This window comes from Medicago sativa, chromosome 4, assembly GCF_051527215.1.
Source record: "Medicago sativa cultivar Bolivia chromosome 4, Bolivia_mono, whole genome shotgun sequence".
Classification (NCBI taxonomy): Eukaryota; Viridiplantae; Streptophyta; class Magnoliopsida; order Fabales; family Fabaceae; genus Medicago; species Medicago sativa.
Window position 1 is genome coordinate 12401743 of NC_140752.1, and position 24244 is coordinate 12425986.

Consider the following 24244-nt stretch of genomic DNA (forward strand, 5'->3'; position numbering starts at 1 on the left):
GAAAATATACATTTCACAACAGGATTTTCACATCAGTGGTAAAATACCTGATGTGGAAGGTAAAACAGTGGGGTATTCACATCAGTGGAGTAAATGTCCGAGGGGAAAATTAGTAACGGAAGCTTTTTCACATCAGTGGAAAATAACACCTGTAGGGAAAAATAAACGCGGTGGCATGTTTGTAATTTGGATGAACTATTTCACTTTTACAATTTTCACTTTCCCTTTCCTTTTCACACTCGTACGCGTTTTCCTTCTTCACTTTCCCTCTTCACAGAGACCCAAACGACTGAACCCTAACCTCCATTGTTAATCGAATCTGAATAAAAGTAGTGAATCGAATCTGAATCTCATTGCAATAACGAAGACCCTGAAATTGAAAAGCAGCGGGTTTCAGTGACATGTTTAATTTCAAGCTATGTGTGCCTTTCGTATCCTATGAGGGAGATGACGGGAAAAATGTCATCCAACTACTTCCGGTGACCTTGTGGTCTCCGGCGGGTGTTCATATTTCATTTGAGAAGCTTTTTCTTTCAAGGTATGTGTGCCTTTCCTTCACTGAGATCTAGCTCCTTTCGACGATTTTCGGCGCAACCCTGGTGACGACTAAGTGACTTTTTCTTCTGGGTCATTCGATTCTCTTTCTTCTTTGCACTTTCCTCTCTGATCTGGCCGGTTTGAAGTTCTCATGGGTTGTTGATTCCTGGGTTTGTTCGATCTGCCTGTTGGAAGCTTATCTGATTGAAGTTTTCTGTGATTCACTTCTGGGTTTGTCTTTCTTTACTGTTTGAACGAGTTCTCCTGAGTTGGTACCTGGGTTTGACACTGTTCTCTGATTAAGGTTTGTTTTATGTCTTCAGTTGTGGTTTTGATCTTTGATTTGATTGAGGTTGTTTTATCTTGGTTTTCGGGTGTCAAACATTGATTACGTTTGAACCTTTTTAACCTTTGATATCTCATTTTTTCTTGGGAAGGGAAAAAATAAGCAAAACCCTTGAGAATCGAGGTCCGGGAGTTGTTTTCGCTACGGGAAGGTGTTAGGCACCCATAACGACTATAGTATCCTATAGGAACTGTCTTTATTTTCTACGCGTGCGCTTTATTTTTAAATGCTATTTAAAAGTGATATTTACACCTAAGAGTTTACTAAGTCAAGAATTGGAGGGAGAAGAATGTTTGATTTTTTATTTTATTTGAATTGAAGGAATTTTGATTCCTTGCCTACGTACCCTTTTAAGGGATCAAATCCACCGTAGTTCTCTTCCAAAAAATGTTTTTGTTTTTATTGGTTGATTTTAAGTTTGAAAATTGGAATTTTGAAGAATGGAGATTGAGAGGCTTCATGAGCATTGAGATTTAAGAAAAAGTGGGGTTTGATTAGTGATTTTGGAAAAAAAGTGAAGTATGATTAATTTTCATTGAAATTTGATTAGGAAAATAAAGAGAAAATGCAAAGGAGTTTTGACTCCTATATTTTTTGGAAAAGGTTTTCAAGTGATGTTGTTCAAGTTTTTTGAAAAATTGATTTTTCTAAGTGTAAATCCTAAGCATTCATCTAAACATACAATCCTAAACATACATCTAAACATGCATAACCTAAGCATACATCTAAAGTAACCAAGTGAGGTGTGTGCTAGTGTCGGTGTGAGTGTCGGTGTACATATTTAGAGTCCATTGTCCATATTACATCATTTCCCTACATACACACTACTTCCCTTGTGGGAACTTAATCCCACATAAGCAACATAAAAGTGTAAAGGGAAAGAAATGAAGAATTGAGATGAAGATGAAAGTGATGGAAGATGCTTACGAAACAATGAACAAATGGTTAGTAATAATAGGCATAGGATAGTGGAAAAATTGGCAAGGAAATAAAGCATAAAACATGGTAAAAATGCAAGAAAAAGTAGCAAAAATGCACTTAATAAAACACCAAAACTCCAAGGCAAATGCAAGAGACTCATAACTCTCCATTTTGGCATTCTTCAAAGGGTTTAGGTTCAGCCCCAATATGAGAGTTATGAGAAAATTACAAGTCAAGAAACTATGGTATGATATTAAGCCTATTTTTACACTAATTCACACATTTAAACATCAAGTAACTTGCTATGTAAGTAACCAATTATCACATGTTCAAAACAGCCCCAAACACTACTTATCAAGCATCAAACAACACTCCAAAATCATACGACGAAGAGGAAGAGGAAGAGGACGAAGAGGGAGAGGACGAAGAGGGAGAGGAAGAGGAAGAGGGAGAGGACGAAGAGGGAGAGGAAGAGGAAGAACTTGCTTTGTAATTAACCAATCATCACATATTCAAAACAGCCCCAAACACTACTTATCAAGCATCAAACAACACTCCAAGATCATTCAACAAAACACAATCATTATGAGCCAAAAGATTGGAATTAGAAAGTGAAAAAACTTCATAAAATTTGGGCAAAACAACACAAAATCACAACAAATCCTACAAGTATATTTTCCTAACAAATTTCAGCATACAAAAATCCAATTGCAATAATCTTAAATCAATCAACACAAATGCAAAAAGAACTCACCAAATTTTACAAGCTTTTCATCAAGATTTTTCAACAAAAAGTAAAAGAAAAAGCATTAAACCAAGGCAAAATAATTTTCTAGTATTTCTTGATCAATCTTGACATGCAATATATCAAAATTGATCAAAATACACTAGAAAAATTATAGGAAGAAGCACAACAAGAAAATTTTCTCTCTCTAAAACCAAAACAACACATAAACTCTCTCTTCTCCCTCTAAAAAAAACGTGTTGCTCTCTCTCTACATGAAGACTTCATCTTCCTCACAAAGCCTCGCCGGAAACTTCATAGAGTTCGCCGGAATCTTCAAAGGTTCGCCGGAAAATTCATAACTCAGGCGACACTTCCGGATTCCGGCGAGCTCCGATTCGAATTTTTTTTACACTTTTAAAACCGGATCGTTATCCTCTTTTCGAATATGAACTCGGAAACATTCAAAACACAATCAATCCACCTAAATCTAACACATACAGCCGCGCCAATTTGAGAAAAAAAAAGTGGAATAAAAAGCTTGGATCAAGAACAATACCGTGATGCTTGACGAAGCTTTGAATGGCTCCGGATTCTTTTTATGTATTCGAATTTGGTGATGTTTCTCTTCTCTCTTTGCTTCGATTGAATTCCTTTCCTTCGTCCGATTTCGGTTCGTCGTTAATGGAATTGATTGAAGGTTGTTGTTTATGGATGTGATTTTTGTGGAGTTGAAGGTTAATTTGTGGTGGTTGAAGTTTGTTAGAGATGAAGATTGTGATGGTTGAAGTTTGTTAGAGATGAGGATTGTGGTGGTTATGGAGGTTTTGTGGTGAATTTTAATGGTGGATGTTGTTGATGATGATGATGGAGGAAGAAGATTGTGGTGGTTAGAGAGAGATTGAAGATGAAGTTGTGGTGGTAGAAGTTAGTTAGGGTGGTTAGAGGTGGTGGAAAGAGTTTGTTATGGAGGTTAGAGGCGGTGGAAAAAGTTTGTTATGGAGGTTGTTGTTGTTGATGAAGGTGGCGGCTTGGAGAAGAAAGAGGGAAAAGAAAATTTGATTTTTTGTGATTTTTGTGTATTTGTGAAAAATGATTAGTGTGGAAAAATGATTGAATAAAAAATGTCTTGACTCTTTGACCCATTTATAGAATGTCAAGTGGGATGCTTGTCCAATGATGTGATGCCATGTGGCGTAACTAACTTCTTGGACAAAAAATGAACTAAAATGCAATTTTGACAACTTGAGGACAAAAATGCAAAATTAACTAAAGTTGCATAAAAAAAGTAATTTGAAAATTAACGTAAAGTGAAACGATTAAAAATAACAAAACGGACTAAAATGAACCAATTACTGAAATGAAGTACTTCAAAGTAACCTCTCTCTGTCAAAATTTCGTGTGAAATGACCAAAATGCCCCTGGGGACTAAATTGACTCAAAATGTTTCAGATGCAATTTTAAAATGGTTTTTAACATTGAATTAAAGCAAGAGTTTATTCAACCCAATTAAAAAGACTCAGAGACAATTTTTAGAGATTAAACAGAGTTTTAACACTGGAAATGACTAAAATGCCCCTAGGGGCTAAACTGACTCAAAATGACTCAAATGCAATTTTCGAAATGGATTTTAACATGGAATTGAAACAAAGACTTATACAAACCAATTGAAAAGACTCACACAATTTTCAAGGATTAAAATGAGTTTGAATGCAGGAAATGACTAAAATACCCTTTTTCATGAATTTTGCAAATAATATTGAAATAAAATGCAGAGAAATATGCAATCGATCAGAGACCAATTCAAATGACTTGAAATGCAAGAAAGATGTTTTGGATGACTTGAAATGCAAGAAAACATGGACAAATACACAGTTGAAAAGATTTTCAGACATAGACAGTAGAAATATGCAAATACAGCAGCGTAAAATATCAGAGTAAACAGTAACAAATAGGCAATCTTTCAAAGGTCCAAAGACACATATCAGAGATAGAAAACATATTGAGGAAATATTTTTAGGTCCAAAATTAGGGTATAACAGCTGCCCCTATTTAAGTTTCTTTGTCCGGAGAATCACAAGACGAAGTCTTTGTTTGACGAGACGAAGATACTTAAATATCAGACATGACGCTATTTTGGACCTAAAAATATGCTTTCACATTTTCAAACACTATGAATGCCATGCAACATTTCATTTATGAATGCAAGATAATCGAACCGGAATCTACGGGCTGTGTCACACCACCAAGGGATTTATAGACATCAAGGTAGAAAGAACGGGCAACAAATAGACAGGTACAAGCTGTTCTTTGGATCGAACTTGCTACTTGACCGGGAATACAAACGAAAGACAGGTAGATGCAAGATGTTCTTTGGATCGAACTTGCTACTTGATTGAAAACACAAACAGATAGGCAGGTACAAGCTGTTCTTTGGATCGAACTTGCCACTTGACCAAGAGATACAAACAAGAGATGGGGTACAAGCTGTTCTTTGGATCGAACCTGCTACTTGACCAAGAGATACAAACAAAAGATGGGTACAAGCTGTTCTTTGGATCGAGCCTGCCACTTGACCAAGAGATACAAACAAGAGATGGGTACAAGCTGTTATTTGGATCGAACCTGCCACTTGACCGGAAACATAGACAGATAAGCAGATACAAGTTGTTCTTCGGATCGAACTTGCCGCTTGATTGATGATACAAACAGATAGACAGGTACAAACTGTTCTTTGGATCGAACTTGCTGTTTGACCTAGAAATATAGACAAAAGACTGATACAAGCTGTTCTTTGGATCGAACTTGCGGCTTGATCAGTATCACAACATGTAGGTTGGTGCAAACTGTTCTTTGGATCGAACTTGTTGTTTGACCTAGAAATATAGACAAAAGACTGATACAAGCTGTTCTTTGGATCGAACTTGCCACTTGATTGATGATACAAACAGATAGACAGGTACAAACTGTTCTTTGGATCGAACTTGCGGTTTGACCTAGAAATATAGACAAAAGACTGATACAAGCTGTTCTTTGGATCGAACTTGCGGCTTGATCAGTATCACAACATGTAGGTTGGTGCAAACTGTTCTTTGGATCGAACTTGCTGTTTGACCTAGAAATATAGACAAAAGACTGATACAAGCTGTTCTTTGGATCGAACTTGCCGCTTGATCAGTATCACAACATGTAGGTAGGGACAAACTGTTCTTTGGATCGAACTTGCCGTTTGACCGATAACAAAACATAAGCGAGGGTACAAACTGTTCTTTGGATCGAACTTGCCGTTTGACCGGAAACATAGGCATATAAACGGTACAAGCTGTTCTTTGGATCGAACTAGCCACTTGACCCATAACAAGATACAAATTGGAAGTTTGATTTAACAAGATACAAATTAAGGGTAAATTGACATTGACCTGATTTGAAAATAGACATGACCATTATTGTCGGCCCAAAAGTAAATTGAGAGTGAATTGACATTGATTTGAATTGAATTGAAAGTTGACATTGAAAGAGGTATTGAAAGTCGAAAGTAATCAGAAACAAATGCATTGACATGGTATTGAATAGAGAGTTTAACAGAGACACAGACATAGACATAGACATTGACATTGATATTTGATTTGAGAGTTGGAATTGAATTGAATTGGGAGTTGAAATTGCATTGAATTGAACCTGGGGATTGAGTTGAATTGACAGTTGAAATTGGGTTAAATTGAAAGTTGAGATTGGAAATGCAACACGTATGTATGGTATAACAACATCGTTGAATGTATGAGCACGTAAAATGCATGCTTATGCATGTATGAATGCTTGGAAATGCATGATTGGTTTACAATTTGGCAAGAAAGTTTCACAGAGATAGACAAAACATTGGAAGATTGGGCACGTAGTGACTTGAGCTACAACATACGCACTCGGCTATCTTCAAAGGGGATGACGTCGTTGAAAGACGTATCAAAACCATAACTGAGAGAACCTGATCATATCATACTTGCAGTAGTACAAACTCGGGCAGAAGGGGATAAACTTTGAAAATTGCCCCTGAAAATTGCCCCTGAAAATTCTTCGAACAAACTCGGGCAGAAGTCGCTATTTCTCAGGAATTAGTAATGGATATACATTGGATATTTCACATGGAAGTCCTTTAGACAAGGCTTTGGCAGAGGTCGCCAGTCCTCCAGAACCAGCATTGGATAGACTTTGAATGTCGCACCTGTGGTCAATGCTTTCATTTTCATTTTTCATTCTTTCATTTTTCAATCCCATTTTTGCCTGAACCGCCCTTTCGGGTTTTCGATTCACCGGGAATAAATTCTTTTCATTGTCCCATTTTTGCCTGAATTGCCTTCATAGATTGTCAATCAGCGGGGTGCTCATTTTTGCCTAAGCCGCCCTTTCGGGTTTTCAACTTAGCGAGCTTTTTATTTGCATTTTTTTTTTTACTTTCATTCTGTTTTTTCATTCTTGCCATTGACCACAGTTTGTCCTAGAGAGATTGTATGTTCATATTGCATGTTGAGATGGATGTTGATGCATGTTTCACCTGTTCATAAGTTCAAAGATAGTGCATGTTTGTTGTTTGCATAAAAAGATTTTTTTTGAAAAAAGATTTTTTGAAATTTTGCTTTAAGTATTAGCATCACAAATAGAAGAAATTTTGCAAGTAGAAGAAGTGAGAGTTCCAAATAAATGGGCACAGGCTCAAATGGATGTAGAAGAGTGGTAACCGGCCGAGGGCGCAACTCCACAGATCTAAAAAGTTTGGAAGATGGTAATCATATTTGAAAGGATACATTGAACACAATAACATTGTTCTCACTGGCAACTTTGAATTCCTTTGTTCGAATGCTTGAATGGTAGACACTCCCGGATTGCAGATGCTTTGAAACACAAATGTTTTGGAGTTGTAAGTACGTTGAACTGGAGATGCTTTGAATTTACAGATACATTGAACCACAGAGACTTTGCATTGGAGATGTCTTGAATTTGATACGCCTTGCATAGCAGAGACTTTATATTAGAGGTATTCCGAACTGGAGTTCTCTGATAGATGAGGTTTTGAATCGGGGTCCTTTGATAGCTGAGATGCCCCAAGTGAGTCGTGACTGACTGATACAGTTACTTGTCTTTTCATTTTAATCTCATTTTTGCATGAACCGCCCTTTCGGGTTTTCGGTTCATCGAGACGCTCATTCTTGCCTGAGTTGCGTACAATCTCAGCGAGCTTTTCATATTCATTTTTTTTGTCCCTAATTTTTGCCTGGATCGCCCTATCGGGTTTTCGATCCACCGGGAAGCGCATTTTTGCCTAGGCTGCCCTTTCGGGTTTTCGACCAACCACGCTGTTCTTTTCATTATTTTTGACAAAGTATTTCTTGACTGCATCAGTATTCACAAGGCGAGAAAGTTCAACACCATTCATGATTGCACGAGTCATTACACCACTGGAGAAAATCATCTTGACGACATATGGGCCTTCATAGCTCAGCCTCCACTTGCCCCTGGAGTGGGCTTGAAAATATAAGACCATACTTGAACATGAGATCTCTTTCTTGAAAAGCACCGAGATGGACTTTCTCGTCGAAAGTTTGATCCATCCTCCTCTTGATATAATTGACCATGGCACAAAGCATTAACATTCGAATTTAACAGATCGCATTTGTTGGAGCATCATTTAAACATAGACTTGCCTTCCATGAGAATTTTCATTGACATGATCATGACTTCCCCTAGGAGTACTGATTTCATTCCATATACCAGAGAAAAAAGGATTGCCTCAGGTGAATCTTGTCGGACCCGATGCAGTTGCTTTGTCATAAATCCTTAATTTTTGCATAGATCGCCCTTGCGGGTCTTCGATCTATCAGGATACACTTTTTGTGTCCCTAACTTTTGCATGGACTGCTTTAGTCCATCGAGACGCTCTTTTTTGCCCAAGCCACCTTTTAGGTGTGTGACTTGTCGAGCTTTTTGAATTTTTTTTATTTTTCTTTCTTTTTTTTTTTGACAATGCATTCATTGACTGTATTGGGGATCATAGACATGCGAACCTGTCATTATCATTTGGAACTAGGCATCCCTTTGCCCTTGTTGATGTGTATCCATGTCAGACTAGTGGTAGCTCCCTAAATCAGTTTTTTGCAAGCAAATGTCCCTGCGGGACAATCTTCTTGATGCTCATATTTGCAGCTCAGATGACTAGAATGTTCTAGTGAACGAGAGATCTTATTGGAAAACTTCTCATCTCCAGCTCCTTCAGCTTCGAACATAGGAACTCAAAGTCGAGAGAGAGCACAGTGTTACAGTGTTCAACGGGTTTATCAATGCATGCTTTGATTTTGAACAGAAATTATGATTATGCAGGTATTCAGAAATGATCAAAGTGAAGTAAAAATTTTTACGGTTTTTTGGTATTACCATTCTTTCCAAAGAAAGCACAAAGTAAAAAAAACAAAGCCGCGATAGACACGACTTTTTATTAATGACGCAAACACATGAAGCAAAGTGCCCTAAATAAGTTCACTTTCGTCCTCGGGCGAGACGAAAGGTTTTTTTTATTTTTGAAAAACAGCAAACAAACACAATTATCAAACAAACAACCAGTTGAAAACATCAACAAAACATCTTTGTTGCGGCTGAATATCCCATGTATCAGCAGTAGGCGCCATGCCCCTGGTTCCCAAATTGACTTCCACATATGGACAGAAAGATGTTATCCTCAATCAATTTCTGGACTTCCATTTTCATAGAAAAAACAATGCTCGAGCTCAAGGATTCGTCCCCCTTGGTGCAAGGTGTAGTAATGGTCGTGTCTTGCCAACAACAGGTGCATGATTTGAAAGAGAATTGTCTCGGACATTAGAAGTATTATTTTCAAAAGTTAACTCTCCCTTGTCTATCAGCTTCTTCACAATATACCTCAGAGCATAGCATCCCTCAACATCATGGCCCCTAGCACCTTGGTGAAAAACACACCTGAGATCGGTACGGAATTCGGGATGCATAGGATTGGGTGGAGGTTTGCCCTTCCTAATCTGACAATGCCCTTTAGCAATAAGAAATGGGAGTAGTGTAGCATATTGCATTGGTATAGGAGGAAAGATTTGCTTAGGTTGGGGACCCTGATGTTGCCGTTGAGGCGGTTGAGATTGTTGGAGATTTTGTTGTCCTCGATGCTGGTAAAGTTAAAACTGGGTCTGATAACTGGGACTTTGAGCAACTTTGATTACAGGTGTAACAGTAGCAACATATTTCTGAGCAGCATGGAAGACAGGTATCACAGTTGCAGTAGATTGATGACCCAGGTTTTGGGCAGCCTTGATAATAGGTATAACAGTAGCAGTATTGAAGTTCACCATACTCGCTCTTTGTTCTTTCTCTTCAGGACCATCAGTGGGATCACTTCTTCTGACCAGGTGCGTAGGCATTGGAACCTTAGAGACATGGGGAAGAGGTACTTCATCAACACCATAGAGCACAGGCATATGTTGGGGAGTATTGGCAACCTTCGTCAGAATCGGAACAGTAACATCAGGTATTTGAGCTTGAAAGCTGGCTGGTGATGAGAGTGTCGGCTGACCCTGTGCGGCTACCAATATTGTCACCAAGGCGCTTAACCTCTCCACCTCCCCACGGAGTGTTGTTACTTCTTTGCGAAGCTCCTGGATTTCTTGTTCAAATGGACTCATTCTGATTTCTTGTTTAGCTCGAGCGTTTTACAGTTGTAGCTTGACTTTAGGCGACAGAGACGACCCTCTTGTAGGAAAGAGAACACGTGAGACACGGACGAGAAACTATGTATGTAAAATGATGCATGATATGTACAGATGCATATGCAAAAGATTCTTTTTGTGTTATCGAAGGATTTTAGACAAATTAGAGCTTTTGTAAACATTATTAGGAATAAAAAAGTTCCGGATTGTAGTTGATTCCACCCCGGGTACCAAGAAGAGGTACATTAAGAAACTTCCCACCACCGATGATAATCTCTTTGACTCTAGCGGCAGGAGTGAGCCAAACCACATCATTAGGAGTGAGAGCCATGATCTGCTGTGAAATAGTCCAATTCCCTGGATTATCATGGAAAGACTTTGGAAGGTGCGAAATAAACCACCTATAGAGGAGAGATACACAGCAGAGAATATATCCACGACCCTTGCCGGATCGATCATGAATAGCATGGTATGTGTCAGCTAGTAAAGTAGGAACCGGATTCTTGGAGCAGAAGATCACAATAGCATTCATATCCATGAAGTCATCAAGGTGTGGAAAGAGAATAAGCCCATAGATGAGTAGTGCAAGAATAGCCTCGAGAGTGTCCTGACAAGTAGTTTCGAGATTGGCTTTCTCAAGTAGATACTTTGAAGTGAACTCTCGGATGTGAGCCTTAGTGACAAGATTCTTGGAGACATCGGTGGTCTTGAGATGGAGATCCTTAGCAATAGTCAATGGGGTAGGAGCATTCTCAAGTCCCGCAAAAGGTGTCTCTTTGGCTATGGGTAAGCCGGTCAAGGAAGAATAAGCCTCTAGGGTAGGCATCAACTGAAAGTCAGGAAAGGTGAAACACTGATACTCCCGATCATAGAATTGCACTAGAGTGTGCACAAGCTTCTCATCCACATTAGTCTGGAGAATGGTAAGTAAGGCCCCGTAACGATGTCGGAAACCAGTCGGATCCTCGATCTTGAGTGCCAAATCTCTCAAACTAGTCAAATCCACTTCCTTGAACTTGTAGGACTTAGTCTTCCCCATTCCTACAATGTTTACAAATTCAATTTGTCTAAGCCCTTCGATAAATGCATGGAAAAAAGTTTATGCATGTATGCATGATTATGTTCAAGTACGGAGAAAACATGGAGGGTTGAAATTTAAAGTCAAGGAGCCATGGGCGGACACGGTGTCCGGTGAAACTAGGGCTTTAGGAAATAGTAACCAGGTTCTAAAAAGTTCCCAAGTTGCAACCTCTCCGACGTATATCATGGTGTCACGAGACAAACACTCGCTCCATGATTATCCGTAAGAAGGTCTAACTTGAGTGTAGTATCGCGTGACGACTAAAACTCGAGACAACACTCGGTTTAGCCACCGTACTACATCCTAGAAAATGGCCATGGATGGGTTCGGTTATCTACGGTTCATAGCGTCATAGAACAATTAGAAGTAAAGTGCCTAAACGCGACAACACGCGTCGACAACATCACCCCCAAAATGCCTCAGCTATGTGGGATTGATCGCATAATCCAATACACGAGGCAACCCTCGGAATGAATTGTCGATTATATCCCTCCTAAATCCTAAGTTCACTCAGCCCGGGTGTAGGACTTTTGATATTCTCACCCCACACGTTTGCGGGATTTTTAAACATTTATTCACATAGGAAAACAAGTAAAAGAAGCAAGTAAAACCGAAAGCGCAAGCGTGGAAATAAAGACTAGGCGTAACTCTCGAATCTCCCCAGTGAAGTCGCCAGCTGTTTTATCTTGGTTTTCGGGTGTCAAACATTGATTACGTTTGAACCTTTTTAACCTTTGATATCTCATTTTTTCTTGGGAAGGGAAAAAATAAGCAAAACCCTTGAGAATCGAGGTCCGGGAGTTGTTTTCGCCACGGGAAGGTGTTAGGCACCCATAACGACTATAGTATCCTATAGGAACCGTCTTTATTTTCTACGCGTGCGCTTTATTTTTAAATGCTATTTAAAAGTGATATTTACACCTAAGAGTTTACTAAGTCAAGAATTGGAGGGAGAAGAATGTTTGATTTTTTATTTTATTTGAATTGAAGGAATTTTGATTCCTTGCCTACGTACCCTTTTAAGGGATCAAATCCACCATAGTTCTCTTCCAAAAAATGTTTTTGTTTTTATTGGTTGATTTTAAGTTTGAAAATTGGAATTTTGAAGAATGGAGATTGAGAGGCTTCATGAGCATTGAGATTTAAGAAAAAGTGGGGTTTGATTAGTGATTTTGGAAAAAAAAAGTCAAGTATGATTAATTTTCATTGAAATTTGATTAAGAAAATAAAGAGAAAATGCAAAGGAGTTTTGACTCCTATATTTTTCGGAAAAGGTTTTCAAGTGATGTTGTTCAAGTTTTTTGAAAAATTGATTTTTCTAAGTGTAAATCCTAAGCATTCATCTAAACATACAATCCTAAACATACATCTAAACATGCATAACCTAAACATACATCTAAAGTAACCAAGTGAGGTGTGTGCTAGTGTCGGTGCGAGTGTCGGTGTACATATTTAGAGTCCATTGTCCATATTACATCATTTCCCTACATACACACTACTTCCCTTGTGGGAACTTAATCCCACATAAGCAACATAAAAGTGTAAAGGGAAAGAAATGAAGAATTGAGATGAAGATGAAAGTGATGGAAGATGCTTACAAAACAATGAACAAATGGTTAGTAATAATAGGCATAGGATAGTGGAAAAATTGGCAAGGAAATAAAGCATAAAACATGGTAAAAATGCAAGAAAAAGTAGCAAAAATGCACTTAATAAAACACCAAAACTCCAAGGCAAATGCAAGAGACTCATAACTCTCCATTTTGGCATTCTTCAAAGGGTTTAGGTTCAGCCCCAATATGAGAGTTATGAGAAAATTACAAGTCAAGAAACTATGGTATGATATTAAGCCTATTTTTACACTAATTCACACATTTAAACATCAAGTAACTTGCTATGTAAGTAACCAATTATCACATGTTCAAAACAGCCCCAAACACTACTTATCAAGCATCAAACAACACTCCAAAATCATACGACGAAGAGGAAGAGGAAGAGGAAGAGGAAGAGGACGAAGAGGGAGAGGACGAAGAGGGAGAGGAAGAGGAAGAGGGAGAGGACGAAGAGGGAGAGGAAGAGGAAGAACTTGCTATGTAATTAACCAATCATCACATATTCAAATCAAGCATCAAACAACACTCCAAGATCATTCAACAAAACACAATCATTATGAGCCAAAAGATTGGAATTAGAAAGTGCTAAAAACTTCATAAAATTTGGGCAAAACAACACAAAATCACAACAAATCCTACAAGTATATTTTCCTAACAAATTTCAGCATACAAAAATCCACATGCAATAATCCTAATTCAATCAACACAAATGCAAAAAGAACTCACCAAATTTTACAAGCTTTTCATCAAGATTTTTCAACAAAAAGTAAAAGAAAAAGCATTAAACCAAGGCAAAATAATTTTCTAGTATTTCTTGATCAATCTTGACATGCAATATATCAAAATTGATCAAAATACACTAGAAAAATTATATGAAGAAGCACAACAAGAAAATTTTCTCTCTCTAAAACCAAAACAACACATAAACTCTCTCTTCTCCATCTAAAAAAAACGTGTTGCTCTCCCTCTCTCTACATGAAGACTTCATCTTCCTCACAAAGCCTCGCCGGAAACTTCATAGAGTTCGCCGAAATCTTCAAAGGTTCGCCGGAAAATTCATAACTCCGGCGACACTTCCGGATTCCGGCGAGCTCCGATTCGAATTTTTTTTACACTTTTAAAACCGGATCGTTATCCTCTTTTCGAATATGAACTCGGAAACATTCAAAACACAATCAATCCACCTAAATCTAACACATACAGCCGCGCCAATTTGAGAAAAAAAAAGTGGAATAAAAAGCTTGGATCAAGAACAATACCGTGATGCTTGACGAAGCTTTGAATGGCTCCGGATTCTTTTTATGTATTCGAATTTGGTGCTGTTTCTCTTCTCTCTTTGCTTCGATTGAATTCCTTTCCTTCGTCCGATTCCGGTTCGTCGTTAATGGAATTGATTGAAGGTTGTTGTTTATGGATGTGATTTTTGTGGAGTTGAAGGTTAATTTGTGGTGGTTGAAGTTTGTTAGAGATGAAGATTATGGTGGTTGAAGTTTGTTAGAGATGAGGATTGTGGTGGTTATGGAGGTTTTGTGGTGAATTTTAATGGTGGATGTTGTTGATGATGATGATGGAGGAAGAAGATTGTGGTGGTTAGAGAGAGATTGAAGATGAAGTTGTGGTGGTAGAAGTTAGTTAGGGTGGTTAGAGGTGGTGGAAAGAGTTTGTTATGGAGGTTAGAGGCGGTGGAAAAAGTTTGTTATGGAGGTTGTTGTTGTTGATGAAGGTGGCGGCTTGGAGAAGAAAGAGGGAAAAGAAAATTTGATTTTTTGTGATTTTTGTGTATTTGTGAAAAATGATTAGTGTGGAAAAATGATTGAATAAAAAATGTCTTGACTCTTTGACCCATTTATAGAATGTCAAGTGGGATGCTTGTCCAATGATGTGATGCCATGTGGCGTAACTAACTTCTTGGAAAAAAATGAACTAAAATGCAATTTTGACAACTTGAGGACTAAAATGCAAAATTAACTAAAGTTGCATAAAAAAAGTAATTTGAAAATTAACGTAAAGTGAAACGATTAAAAATAACAAAACGGACTAAAATGAACCAATTACTGATATGAAGTACTTCAAAGTAACCTCTCTCTGTCAAAATTTCGTGTGAAATGACCAAAATGCCCTTGGGGACTAACTTGACTCAAAATGTTTCAGATGCAATTTTAAAATGGTTTTTAACATTGAATTAAAGCAAGAGTTTATTCAACCCAATTAAAAAGACTCAGAGACAATTTTTAGAGATTAAACAGAGTTTTAACACTGGAAATGACTAAAATGCCCCTAGGGGCTAAACTGACTCAAAATGACTCAAATGCAATTTTCGAAATGGATTTTAACATGGAATTGAAACAAAGACTTATACAAACCAATTGAAAAGACTCACACAATTTTCAAGGATTAAAATGAGTTTGAATGCAGGAAATGACTAAAATACCCTTTTTCATGAATTTTGCAAATAATATTGAAATAAAATGCAGAGAAATATGCATGTTATACCCTAATTTTGGACCTAAAAATACTTGTTTAATTCTTCTTTTCTTGCATTATAAGTCATTTGATATGTCTCTGATCAATTGCATCTTTCTCTGCATTTTATTTCAATGTTATTTGCAAAATTTACATGAAAGGGTATTTTAGTCATTTCCTGCATTCAATTCATTTTAATCCTTGGAAATTGTTTGAGTCTTTTAAATTGGTTTGTATAAGTCCTTGTTTCAATCTCATGTCAAAATTCATTTCAAAAAATATCAGTTGAGTCGTTTTTAGTCAGTTTAGCCCCTAGGGGCATTTTAGTCATTTCTCATGATAAAATTTCTTTCAGTCTTTTAAAAATTTGTTTGAGTCCTTTCAAATAGTTTGAATAATTCTTCATTTCAATTTTATGTCAAAATCCATTTTAAAAATTGCATTTGAAGTCATTTTGAGTCAGTTTTGCCCCTAGGGGCATTTTAGTCTTTTCATGTGTTAAAGTCCTGTTTAAATTCTATAGTTTGTCTCTGAGTCTTTTAATTTGTTTGAATAAGTGTTTGCTTCAATTCTCTGTTAAAAATCCATTTTAAAATTGCATCTGAGTCGTTTCGAGTCATTTTAAGCCCTAGGGGCATTTTGGTCATTTCACATAATATTCCTGATTCGTTTTAATCTGCTTTGTTGTTTTTAATCGTCTCGCTTTACGTTAATTTTCATTTTTTACTTTTTCAATTCAATTTTAGTTTTAATTTTCGTTTTAGTCCGCGCACTTTTGTTATTTACGTTTTAATCCCTTTTAAGTTTGTGAGAGTCCAAGTGCCAAGTGTCCAAATGTTATTGGTCTTTAAAAGTTTGTTACAAGTCAAGTCCATGTGGCATTTCCTCATTGGTCCAAGCATTCCTTTCATCCCCTATATAAGTCAAAGTCTTGGTCAATTTTTCATTAACAATCATTTTTTCACAAATTCCACAAAAAAATCAAAAAACTTTTCTCTCATTTTTCCCTCTTTCTCTTTCACATGAATCACCACTCAACAAACTCTAACAACCCATTCCACCACCACTCCTCCTCCCTAACTAACTCTTCCACCACCATAACAACCCTCTCTCTCACCTCTAACTAACTCAAACCACCTTCAACCACCACAATTCACCTCTAACCACCATAACTACCTTCCATCTCCATCATCAACCTTCAATTCACATTCACATCTAATTTCTCATCACAATATCATTCGCACCAAACAGTGAACGCTTCTCCTTCAATTCCATAACCAAATTCGTTCTCCATCTTCGCATCGTCAAAACCGAGTGCAAGGCTTGAATTCTGCACTTCCGCTTCATCATCTCGTGTTTTTCACAATTGGACGGAATTGGAGATTGAGAATTTAGATTGGAAATGATCAACGTGATTCGACGGAGCGGAGTGCGTTGCAGCAGCTAGGCCGTTGCAGTCTCTCGCAGTTTCGGTTTCATCCTCATCAACGCTTGTTGCCGTTGCAATTGAAGCTTACATCATTGAATTCGATGCATTAACCAGAAGCAAGAACCAGAACAGAGGGAATCAGCGTGAAGAAAGCGTTCGAGGCCGGATCGGAATTTCATTGAAGCTTGCCGTAATCGAATTCTTCGATTCTCCGATATTACCTCAGGTATCTCCATTTTCCTTCGTCTGGTTCGATCTGCTGCGCTGAACTTGCTCCTAGTCTAAGATTCGTTTCTGTGTTTGTTCCCTTTCATGTCTATTCTGGTTTAATTCTTGCCTTGAAATTGTGATATGCGTGCGTGTTTGTTTGTGAGGCTGGTTATGTTTGTTTTTGTATGTGTGTAAAGTGATCTTGAAAATGAAGTCTTCATGTGTATGCTTTGGTTTGTATGATTGATTGTTTTGAGAAGAAGAAGAAGTTTGAAAATATTGGAGAGAAAGGAGAAAGTCTGTGCTGCAGGTGTGTTTTAGGAAGAAGAAGGTTTTGACCCATGGGTTTGACCCATGAACCGCCCCATTACAAGTCTGCAGGCCCAACTGCTTGTCGTTTTTACCTTCTCCATACAGTTTCGCTTTTCGTACCCCCCACCCCTGTGTGTTTCTTGCTAAATTCTGCTGTTCATACCCCCTGCATGTTCAAAAATCTTTTAAAAAATTCCAATTAAATTTCCATAGGTTCTTGATGATATTCTTGATATTTTTTATGACATTTTACATGATAAAATTTGATAAAAAATATGTATAGCATTTTTTCCTTATTTTTGTTAGAATTAGCAATTTTCTTGCACTTTTTAGTCCTAAAAACCTTTAAAAATTCCTAAAAAGTTACTATGTGTTTCTAATGTGTTCTTTGATGAATTTTTGATATTTTTTACATGATAAAATTGATAAAAATATATGTGATGGTTCTTGATTAATATTTTACTCTTTTTGTGTTAAATGTTGTGAAATCTTGCTATGATTTGATCATGATACCTTGACATGTGATATGGATAATTGATGTGTGGTTTTATGATGAATATGCCTTTGAATGTGTGGTTGTTTTACTGCATTGTGAAATGATTTGTGAATTTCTTGTTTTACAAGTTATGTGATTACTTTAGTATATGAATAAAGTGTAAAATATGCCTAAGAATGTGTCATAGTCCTTGGCTCACTTTGTCCTTGTAATTCTCATGATTATGACTGAAATAAAACCCTTTTAAAATTTGTCATGATGTGAGGATTAGAGGTCATGTATTTGCCCTATTGTTGTGATGAATTCTTAGGTATATTTCATTACATTTTATTGAGTCTTGCTACTTCTTTTGTGGTTAATTTTGGTTATCTTACTATGCATTTTTTTTACTTGCTTATATCTCATTTTTTATGCCTTATTCCACTAACATTTTCATCTCATGTTTCAAGCATTCCACACTCCATCTCTTTCTCCACTTTTATTTCTTGCATTTTAAGTTTCAATTCCATACAAAAATTAGAATGTAAAGATTTAGGAATTCTTGTAAAATTCTACTTTCATGCTTTTAATTTCTTGGCAAAGAGGCCATAGAATGTATCTAGGGTATGATGTAAAGGACAATGGACTCTAATGATGTACACCGACACAAGCACCGACACATGCACACACATCACTATATAGTTAGAATATGCATGTTTAGATGTATGTTTAGGATTGTATGTTTAGATGAATGCCTAGGACTTATACTTAGAAAAAACCAATTTTCCAAACAAATGTGAACAACTTCACTCAAGCATTTTTCATAATAAACCTTGGGGTCAAAACCCCATTGAATTTTCCTTTTATTTTCTTAATCAAATTTCAACAAATTTTAATCATACTTTGACTTGTTTTTGCAAATAACTAATCAAACCCCACTCTTTTCTAAATCTCATGCCCTTGAGGCCTCTTTCTATTCTTCAAATTCCAATTTTCAAACCTAAAATCAACCAACAAAAACAAAAACATTTTTGGAAGAGAACTACGGTGGATTTGATCCCTTAATCGGGTACGTAGGCAAGGAACAAAATTCCTTCAATTCAACTAAAATAAAAATCCAAAAACATTCTTCTCCCTCCAATTCTTCATTTAGCAAACTTTAGGTGTAAATAACATTTCAAAATAGCATTTAAAAATAAAGCGCGCGCGTAGAAATTAAAGACGGTTCCTATAGGTTACTATAGTCGTTATGGGTGCCTAACACCTTCCTGTAGCGAAAACAACTCCCGGACCTCGATTCTCAAGGGTTTTGCTTACTTTTTCCCTTCCCAAGAAAAAATAAGATATCACCGGTTAGAAAGGTTCAAACGCAATCAATGTTTGACACCCGAAAACCAAGATAAAACAATGCAATCGATCAGAGACCAATTCAAATGACTTGAAATGCAAGAAAGATGTTTTGGATGACTTGAAATGCAAGAAAACATGGACAAATACACAGTTGAAAAGATTTTCAGACATAGACAGTAGAAATATGCAAATACAGCAGCGTAAAATATCAGAGTAAACAGTAACAAATAGGCAATCTTTCAAAGGTCCAAAGACACATATCAGAGATAGAAAACATCTTGAGGAAATATTTTTAGGTCCAAAATTAGGGTATAACAGAGGTCTGCTACTGGGTTCGAGTTAGAGGTTTTTCTGTGAGGCTTAGAATTTGAAGTCTGGCTTCGTTTCTGATCTCTGTTTTAGGATTGATTTTGTGTTTTCGGTTGTGGTATTGATCTCTGATTGTGTAACATGGTATGCCCTTGGCCATTTTTAGCTTCTCTGGACTCCGAGGTGGTTCCGGCGAAGCCACCGGAATCTGGAAAATCTATTTCTAAGCATAATATTGATGTCTATGTCCCTGAACAGGTTGCTGTCACTGCTGATAGTTTAGTTAACAACACTGAGGCTGTCAAAGTCCACACTCAATCACAGGGTCCTGTTTCTGAGCACAATACTGCTGACACAGGGTCTCAGACTGCCGCTGATTATCTACTTAACATCACTGATTGGGTTTCTCTTGAAAATTCTGATGAGGAGAGAATCATTAAGGAAGGAGGAAAGGTGGATGTGGCTGAGTTTGTAACAATCCAGAAGCGTGGTGACGCCTCAACATTACCTCTTCACAACTATTTTGCTATATTACATGATGATTGTGAGCTTCCTTCAGGGGAGACAAAGCTGGCTGATAAGGATACAAATCAAATTTCTGTCGATACTTTGTTGGAAAGTGCAGAAATCCTTGATCAAGATAACAATATTATTCAAGGTGTGTTCCTTCTCCTTGTTTATGCGAGGATATGAAGTCTAGTATAAACGATTATGCCTTATTATGTCTCTGTTTCATTCTGGTAGCCCACTGCTTGTTGTCAGCACTCAACTAGTTTAATAATATCATTTTGTGAATATTCAGAAAAAACAAGTTTGGCTACATATCTGTTTTCACCATTTTGACCAAAAACACTTGCATTTCAGGCTCAATTTGTTCCCTGAGATTTTTCATTTTTACTATAAATTTTAGAATTTCCTTGGAACAAACTTATTTTTAGTGGATAAGTTGTTGTTTTGGACATTGGATTAATGTTATCAATAATATCAACATGTGATGAATGCACTCTCTCCCTAATGAATTATAAGCAAAATTCTTCATATATTTTTCGAATGCAATATAAGCAAATTGCACTACTCTCTCATTTAATGTTAGCATACATCTCATTTGATTTTTGTATTTTCAATGAATCATATTATTAGTCATGAAGGGTAATTTAAGCAATGTGCTTGTTTATTATTGAAATTGCATTGATTAAATGTGATCAACTACTTTTTTTAATATGCATAATTTGGTCAAATTTCACTTATATCACGCCGGAGGAGTATAAGTTAGGTGAGGCTACTATACAGTATTTTGTGTATCCATCAATTGTTCCATGTTCTTGATATTAATTCATAATTTATTATTTATAGATAATTGCTCAACAAAATTGTGTTATGGCCTACTGAGTCTTCTATTTTCTTTTCATAACAAATGTTCTGATAGTTTCTTGGTGCCAATTGTCAAAGTTAGTTGAAAATAGCAAAGGATGTGTTTTCTTGTATTGATGCATGCTTTCATTTTTATTTGCTTTTAGTTATTTCATGACTAGTTTGTTTTTAGTGATTATTGATTTAGGTTCTACCAATGTTTTGATCATTGCCTTTCATCTTGTTCTGTGATGCAGTTGTTATACTCGTTCCAACACGAGAGTTGGCTCTGCAAACATCTCAAGTGTGTAAAGAGCTTGGAAAGCATTTGCAAATTCAAGTTATGGTCACAACAGGTGGTACCAGCCTGAAAGATGACATTATGCGTTTATATCAACCTGTTCATCTGCTAGTTGGTACTCCCGGAAGAATATTGGATCTTGTGAAGAAGGGTGTCTGTGTTCTGAAAGATTGTTCTATGCTTGTCATGGATGAGGTAATGACTGTTCACCTGAATTTTACTAAGGGTCTTGCTAACACATGCGTTCATGAATCCAAAAGTATATGTTGATTTTTTAGTTTTTTTGCACTTTTAAAGAATTAAATGCACAGCTTTTGAGACAAGTTTTATATTGAGGTCCTTAACATTTTCCGCTAGGGCACATGTTAGCATTTTCCATTTACTAATCTATATAGCATTCTATAGAGGAGCATTATTAACTGTTCTTGATGATATTGTTTTATGGAAGAGGACTTAAGATGAGAGTAAGGAATGTTGTGTTGTCTGATATCTGGTTATATTTCTGTTTGGTCTGATAGGATAAGGAATTTCTATCCTTGTGTAAGTTGTGTTGCTAAGTTTGCAGCAGATGCAGCAGCTCTATTTGATCTCTAATTTGTGTTGATCATATATGTCTGATCATCTTCACCTTTGTGTCCTTCGCACGTGTTAATGATATGGCACTTTTAACATCATTACTTTTAGCAGCAAATCATACATCAAACAGAGTTTTTATATATCTTTCTTCCTCTCAGGCTGATAAACTTCTCTCCCCAGAGTTCCAGCCAAATGTAAAATGCTTAGCTGATTGTTTTATCAAACTTAACGGTGTTGTGGATGTGAGGATTGTGGTAGGACCAAGGACCCAAATCTTTTATTAGAAAATCCTTGGCAGAAAAATAGTTGTAGCTTGTTTAGTTAAATATTGTATGTGAGGTTGTTAAGATTATTAACGATTTCAAGGACAGTTCCTGACTCGAATATAAATGGGTAGTGTACTAGTGTGAGTATGAATGAAGCACCTTTAAACTTATAGATGGAACTGATTGATTATTGGTACGTGCTGAATTTGGTTATTTTTTATTTTACAATTGTTAGATTGTTTTTTTTAATAATTGTTAAATTGTTAATTAAATTAGTAATTGTTAAATTATTCGGCTCATTTGGTTCATGAACCAATTTCAACGAATCAATTGTATGTTTACATATTATAGATAGAGTTGTATGTTTTTTTTTCATTTTTATTGTATGTTTGAATTATAACTAACAAAGCATAAAAATATTTATCTGCTTTGGGTTCTAATTTGTTGCAGATTTGGTACTGTAGTAAGCTTTTGCACAATAATAATATATTATCACTTATTTTCACATCGCTGGGATTGTCAACCGATGTGAAATATGAATTTGAATAAATATGGGACTTAAATTCACATCGGTGAATCTTCTGCCTGATGTGAAATAAACTTATTTGACATCAGTTACAATAGTAGGACCGATGTGAAACCGTACACTTTAGTTTAAATTATCGAATATCACATCAGTGATTTGCTGCCCGATGTGGAAAAGATCTTTTCACAACGGATTCCAACCCGATGTGAAATGTTGTTGACATACAACATCACCATTAGTTATATCAGGTCGTTTTCCACTGATGTGAAATGTCATTTCTGTAGTAGTGATATTGAAACATTTTTCAACATCGAGCATTATAACTTTGTATATAAGAAGAAGAAAAATAGTTCGAAATAACTTTTTCTCTTAATTACAGTTTTAGTCCTTGTATTTATTGATCATTTGTTTTAAAATCTCTTAGTTTTTTTTTTCTTTCATAAAGTTTTAGACATCATAAATCATAATGTGACATATTTAAATGACGTAAGATACGATTATGATAATGTGGAAGGTTTAACATCATCAGTAGATATTTGAGCAGTAGTGTAAAATAGCTTTGGCAACATATAGTAAAGCCCACTTAAACGTATATTAATAACTTAATGTTTTTTAAAATTCTTTTTCTGCACACAGATAATTGAGCACTAGTGTAAAATAAGAGGTTCATAGGAGAAAAGTTAAGAGTTTGTATTTGATTTCTTGAAAATGTCAATAACTATAATGAAATTGACAATTTATAATTCGAAACACCTTTTTATCAAACAAAAACGAACCACTTTTGCTCTTCAAAATATAAAATAAAGTAAATGATTCATTTCATTTTGTTTATTTGTTAAAAGGTGTTTTGATTTAGTTAAAGATCAAATTATAAATGTCACAATTTCATGCTTCATTAATATAAAGGAAAGTCAGATTTTTTTTTTAAGAAATCAAATTCATGAATTTGAAATCATATGATACTTAAATTAAACCCACTTCAAGTTTGAACAAATTAATTTGAGTTTGGCCCAAAATATTAAAAATCCAAACTACATTAATAAAAATAGTTTTTTTTTTTTGAAACGGCAAAATATTATTAACCGACAAGCCCGTGCGAGGAGCACTAAGAAGCTCGGGTGGAGAAAAAAATACAAAAGGGGAAATCGGTTGCCAAACAATCATCAGGCTCGAACAAAAACCCCTTTAAAACCACCCAATACAAATGGATCAACCCAAGGAGTAATGACGCAAGAATATACATTTGACTAAACACATGCATACCCTTGCGTCAACACCAAAAAACCACCAAAACAAAAGTAGTTAAATATCAAATTATAGATGTTACAATTTTAACTGCATTAATAAAAATAAAAGTCTTTTTTAAGAAGTTAAGTTCACGAATTTGAAATCATAAATGTGATACTCAAACTAAATCCACTTCGAGTTTGAACAAATTGATTTGTGTTTGTCCCAAAACATTAAAATCCAAACTAAACACTTCAAAGTTAATTGTTCTACCGACCTTTCAAATTGTTCAATCTCTTAAATAAGTCGATCAGAAGTTACGATCTAATCTAAAAAATAACGATTAGATTGTACTTCCCAATAAATTTTATATAATCGAAAGTGGACGATTCGTGAGACTTTACTCTCTGTAATCTTTGTAAGAGGACCAACGGATTCTAGATCTAGAAGTAACTAGTTCAAGTCCCTCGTGCTTGAAGAACAACATCCCTTTGTTGATAAGAAGGATTT

General features: G+C 36.1%; 1 protein-coding gene across 2 annotated transcripts; it reads left to right on the top strand.

Moving 5' to 3' along the window:
* Positions 1–22421, top strand: LOC146926393 (uncharacterized). Of its 2 annotated transcripts, none has more exons than XM_085758754.1 (5): positions 1–610; positions 733–889; positions 19500–20146; positions 21096–21334; positions 21874–22421. In XM_085758754.1, the coding sequence occupies exons 3-5, from the start codon at positions 19630–19632 to the stop codon at positions 21997–21999; spliced, it is 882 nt and encodes a 293-aa protein (XP_085614880.1). In that variant the 5' UTR covers positions 1–610; positions 733–889; positions 19500–19629; the 3' UTR covers positions 22000–22421. The 2 variants fall into 2 exon arrangements, with proteins under 2 accessions (XP_085614880.1, XP_085614881.1); XM_085758755.1 differs by having other exon boundaries at positions 2–889; positions 19500–19632; positions 19747–20146.
* The last annotated feature ends 1823 nt before the right edge of the window (positions 22422–24244 follow it).